This window comes from Tursiops truncatus, chromosome 11 (genome assembly GCF_011762595.2).
Source record: "Tursiops truncatus isolate mTurTru1 chromosome 11, mTurTru1.mat.Y, whole genome shotgun sequence".
Classification (NCBI taxonomy): Eukaryota; Metazoa; Chordata; class Mammalia; order Artiodactyla; family Delphinidae; genus Tursiops; species Tursiops truncatus.
In genome coordinates, this window is record NC_047044.1 from 62,334,891 (window position 1) to 62,340,890 (window position 6,000).

At 39.4% G+C, this 6,000-nt stretch overlaps 1 protein-coding gene across 1 annotated transcript in view; it reads left to right on the forward strand.

Moving 5' to 3' along the window:
• FAM186A (family with sequence similarity 186 member A) overlaps positions 1 to 5,617 on the forward strand; it is a 50,686-nt gene extending 45,069 nt beyond the window's left edge. Inside the window, 1 exon segment of the mRNA XM_073789293.1 lies at positions 5,596 to 5,617. Within this exon segment, the coding sequence (XP_073645394.1) occupies positions 5,596 to 5,617 (22 nt within the window).
• Positions 5,618 to 6,000: the final 383 nt, after the last annotated feature.

Consider the following 6,000-nt stretch of genomic DNA (forward strand, 5'->3'; position numbering starts at 1 on the left):
TGGATTTTCTGTTTCTGTCATTCACCCTATGTCCCTGCCACTTTCTGTATGTCACACATAAGCAAACACGTACACGTGCCTTTCTGTCTTTCACTATTCAAATCTTTGTTTAAAAGATGGGTAGAGAAAGCTGGCATATAGTGTGATATGTCATTCATTCTTTTTTTAAAAAAATATTTATTTATTTGGCTGCACCAAGTCTTAGTTGCGGCAGGCGGGCTCCTTAGTTGCAGCTTGCCAACTCCTTTGTTGTGGCATGAGAACTCTTAGTTGTGGCATGCATGTGGGATCTAGTTCCCTGACCAGGTATTGAAGCCGGGCCCCCTGCATTGGGAGTGTGGAGTCTTAACCACTGTGCCACCAGGGAAGTCCCTAGTGTGCTATGTCATAATTCTTTATTTTTTCTAAGGGCTGGTCCTAGCAGGGGGCTTGCACGCTTGAAAATAAGGAAATGGTTCAGATGTTTGCCTTGGCGTATTAGAGCATTTTCCCTAAAGGGGGAAAAACTACTTAGGACATAAATCAGAAATTAGAAAGTTGTCTGGCAAATACAGAATCAGGGCAGAAGCAGCTGTTTATGTGATATCGATGGTTGTGACATAAGATTATGATGTGGATTCATCTCCACCATAAGAATGTACCTGACCAACAACCTGGACAGTTATGCTGGCTACGCAGCATGCTGCTTTTCCAGAGACTCTTCTGTGACCCCATGCTTCTTGTTTCCATGCTGACCATCTGCCATTCCACTTAAAGTCTTTTTCCTAAAGTTTTTCTTTTTAAATAGGGAATTGCTTTTTTCCAAGTATAATTTGATATATTTTTACAAAAATATTTCAAAAATATATAAAGTATAAGAAAGTATAACAAAGAAAATTTAAAAATTACTTTGGACCCCTACCATTCAGGGATAATACTGCTGCTAACATTTTGGCATATAACTTTTGTTTGAAAGGAAAGTTGTATTATTTTATTAAGATATAAAACAATATTATATCTTCCTGGTGGTCCAGTGGTAAAGAATCCACCTTCCAATGCAGGGGATGCGGGTTTGATCCCTGGTCAGGGAACTAAGATCCCACATGCTGCAGGGCAACTAAGCCCGTGCGCCACAACTACTGAGCTCGAGTGCCTCAAACAGAGAGCCCGTGCACGAGCCACAGACTACAGAGCTCACTACAGAGAGAAAAAGGCCCACACGCCACAACTAGAGAGAAGCCTGCAAGCTGCAATGAAGAGCCCGTGTGCTGCAACGAAGACCCGAAACAGCCAAATAAATAATTTTTTTAAAGTATTTTTTTTACATACGGGGTTAGGAGCTGTTCGTAAATCACAATCTTTAGTTAGCAGCACATGGACTCTAAGGAAAATGAAGCAAAAGAGCAGACTAAGAAGAAAATATAAGTAACAATGGCATTTTTATTAGGTTCATTAAATGCAAGTGGTATCATACTTACCATCCATTAGAGTAATACCTATTATAGTCACCAAATTTGAATTTATAAAAATAAAAATCTGATGAACACCTACTATGAGCTAATCCTAAAAAACAAAGGCAAGACCTAGTTTAACCCAAACTTTGATATACGAATGACTGAAGAGAACTTTATTCCAGGTAATGATTTCTGTTTTGGGTTTTGTTTGTTTTTATTTTTGTTTCTGTTTTCCAGGTAATTATTTCTAACCACACTATGGGATGGTTAAGATTTATGATTCCAACTAAATACTGATTATTAAACAGGGTTCACATTAAAAATTAAATTATAGCATGCCTCAAGAATGTTAAGTAGGGCTTCCCTGGTGGTTCTGTGGTTAAGAATCTGCCTGTCAGTTCAGGGGACACGGGTTCGAGTTCTGGTCCGGGAGGATCCCACATGCCACAGAGCAGCTAAGCCCGTGCACCACAACTACTGAGCCTGTGCTCCAGAGCCCATGAACCATAACTACTGAGCACACGTGCCACAACTACTGAAGCCTGCAGGCATAGAGCCCGTGCTCTGCAACAAGAGAAGCCACCGCAATGGGAGTCCTGCGCACTGCAGCAAAGAATAGCCCCCGCTCGCCACAGCTACAGAAAAGCCCACATGCAGCAACAAAAGACCCAACGCAGCCAAAAATAAAATAAATAAAAATTAAAAAAAAAAGAATGTTAAGTAAACCAGCCCATCATTAACTAACTAATTGACTCCTAGAAGAATATTTACTGAGGGCCTATTACTGCCAGGTACTAGGCAGAGGCCAGGGATGTTAAGATAAATGAGACAGTTTCTATACTTTTATATTCAAATGGAAGCTACAGAGAAGTAAATCAACAATTCCAATATGGTGTGAATAAGTGGTAAGAGATGGTGAAAGTACTAAATATTTTGGAATTACAAAGAAGTACTCAACCCACACAAAGATAAAGTGCCAGAGAAGTTTTCCTAAAGTTATGGACAATTAAGCAAAGATTTAATAACAAGAGGAAGATGGATGAAAAGGGGAGGAGGGCTGGCTGTGCTGGAGAGGGGGAATGGCAAAGGCTTGCAGGTCTTTTGAAGAAAATTGGTCAGCCTGGTTGGACCACTGTGTACAAACTAGAAGTGGCAAGATTAGAGAGGTAAGTGGGGTCAGAGAAACTATGAAGGTGTTTGTAATCCATATTAGGTTCCCTGGACTTTATCTAGAGGGCTATAGAATATTTTAAAGATATTTATTATCAATATTTCAGACAGCTAAAAGCACAGTAATATTCAAAAATCTGCAAATGCAACACTAAGCTTAAGAAATAAAACATGCGGGGACTTTCTCGGTGGTCCAATGGTTAAGGTTCTGAACTTCCACTGCAGGGGGTGCAGGTTTGATCCCTGGTTGGGGAACTAAGATCCCACATGCCGTGAGACGTGGCCTAAACAAATAAATAAAATTAAAAAGAAAAAGAAATTAAACATGCTCTTTAAAAAAGAAAGGAGGGGCTTCCCTGGTGGCGCAGTGGTTGAGAGTCCGCCTGCTGATGCAGGGGACACGGGTTTGTGCCCCAGTCCGGGAGGATCCCGCATGCCGCCGAGCGGCTAGGCCCGTGAGGCCATGGCCGCTGAGCCTGTGCGTCCGGAACCTGTGCTCCGCAGCAGGAGAGGCCACAACGGTGAGAGGCCCACGTACCGCAAAAAAAAAAAAAAAGAAGAAAGAAAAAGAAAGGAAAGGACTTGCCTGGTGGTGCAGTGGTTAGGAATCTGCCTGCCAATGCAGGAGACACAGGTTCGACCCCTGGTCCGAGACGATCCCACATGCTCTGGAGCAAGTAAGCCTGCGTGCCACAACTACTGAAGCCTGTGCACCTAGAGCCCGTGCTCCGCAACGAGAGAAGCCACTGCAGCGAGAAGCCCGCGCACTGCAATGCAGGGTAGCCCCCGCACGCCACACCTAGAGAAAGCCCGTGTGCAGCAACACAGACCCAACGCAGCCAAAAATAAATAACTTAAGTAAATTTTTTTAAAAAAGAAAGGAAAACCCCAAAAAGCAAAAATTAAAAATACATAATACAAACACACGTAAGGGTGAATTCCTCTGTGTACCCCTAACCAATGACATTTTTCTCCTTCTTGCTCCATAGAAACCACTATACTGAATTTGCTGTTAATATTTCTACACATTTGGCTTTATACTTAACTATATATGTAACTCTAAACAACATAAGCACATGGTTGAGGGATGAGCAAGATGCCCACTTAAATCTGTTGATTTTCTCTATTGATTTCTGCTCTAATTTTTATTACTTCTTTTCTTCTGCTTATTTTGGATTTAGTTTACTCCTCTTTTTTTAGTTTCCCAAGGTGGAAGCTTAGATTATTGATTTAAGATTTTTTTCTTTCCTAACATGTGCATTCAATGCTATAAATTTCCTTCTAAGCACACCGCTTTTGCTGCATCCCACAAATTTTGATAAGTATGTATTTTCATTTTCATTTAGTTCAAAATATTTTAAAATTTCTCTTGAGAGTTCTTCTTTGAAGAAAATTCACATTATCCAATGTTCCTGCATGCTATCTACTTTTTCATCAAAGTCCTTAGCATATTAATCACAGTTAATTATGATTATAATTATCATAATTACAACATCACTACCATATCTGACTCTGGTTCCGATGCGTGTTCAGCCTCTTCAAACTGTATTTTTTTGCCTTTTAGCGTGCCCTGTAATTTTTAAATTAAAATCCAGACATGATATACTAGGTGAAAGAAACTCTGGTAAATAGGCCTTTAGTGGTGTGGTGAAGTATTGGAGAAGGGGAAACATTTTATAGTTCTACGATTAGGTCTCAGTCTTTTGGAGAGCCTATGCCTCTGGACTATGAACTTTACCAGTGCTTCTCAGTACCCATGACTCCCACTCCACCTTAGATGGGACAGGATGGCTAGAGCTGACTGGAGTTGAGTATTTCCCTTCCTCCAAGTAGGTTAGGCCCTGATAAAACCCCAGCATGTTAGACTCTGGTAAAATAGTTTCTCCTGAGGGCAGATTTGTTAAGAACAGAATGCTCTGCTGTATTTCAGAATGGTTACTTTCCCCCTTCCTCTGGGGTAAACATGAGGGGATTTTTCTCCAATCTTCACTATCAGGACCTAGTAGAGTTTCTGAAGGTCCCTTTGACTAGGTCCCCTGGAGTTTTTAACTCTCAGACTTGTTTATACTGAGCCTCCAGCAATTCATCAATTACAGTTTAGGTTTTTTACCAGGCACTGGTTCCTGCAGAAGTTTCTGCTCATGAGTTTCTGTTCTAGTTAAGTTGTAATTCTCTATATCATCTGTCTGTCTCTCCAATTTTGGGGGCAATGGTTTGCCCTGTGACCTCACTTCTCCAAAGAAACAAAGAAGAGTCGTTGATTTTTCACTTTGCTCAACTTTTTACTTGCTGTTAAGATTGAGAAGAAACTTTTTGCATATACTTTTCAAAAAATTTCTGTGCACTTACTTTTAGGTTGCAAAAATGGGCTCATTTCAGACATGTCTTTTAACCTACTTTGTTTCACTTAACAGTAAATCTTTGAAATTTTTCTACGTTAATATAGACTTATATCATCATCTTTATTGTTTGCATGATATTTCTTATAAAGATCTATCATAATTTATTGAACGGTTCTCCTACTGATAGAAATCTGGATCTTTTTCAACATTGCAAACAATGCTGCAGCAAATATCCTTGCACAAGTTTGTATATTTATATGATGATTTCACTTTGAAAATTCCATTCGAATAATTTTTTCCAATTACAAAAGTAATGAATGTTCATCATAAAAAATTTGGAAAATACAGACAAGTCCATGCCCAGAAATAACAACCATTGTCAATATTTAGGCTGTGTTCTAACTTTAGGTGTAAGAATACTGTCTAATAAGTATAAACTATTGCCAGGCTCTGCTCTTCCTGATTTTGGTCCTGGGAGACATTCTGCCTTGTGAAGGTGACTTTTATAAATATGGATTACATACTAATTTTACTAGTTTGACATTGTGAGCCCTGGTGGCACTCTTAATTTCCCTGTGAATCATCTGTTTTCCCACAAATGTGTTCAAGAGCAATTTGTAATAAGATTAATTTTCTTGTCTTGTTTCCAGGTTTAAGAAGATTCCCAAGTGACTGTAAAATTAAACACAAGCATGTGGAAAGTAAATTTCAATGTTTCAGTAAAATGTCTATTTTGCTTTCTTTCATGTATATACATTGCTTTGTCCAACCTATATTTTTATATTTTGCCTGTAGTTCTTCAGGTTAAACATCTTCATTTCCAGACTACTACCATAACCACTCAAGAAAGAACATCTTCTTCTCTAAATTACTTGAAACACAAAGCTTCAACAAACACTGAGGTAGGCTATCACAAAATGATCCCTGATATGATGGCAAAGTGGCACAGTCTACCTCCCCCACCCAACTCAAGCCCAAAGATGCCTCAGAAATAAGAAATGAATGGGCAAAAAAAAAAAAGAAAGAAAGAAAGAAAGAAAATGAAACCAGCAGAA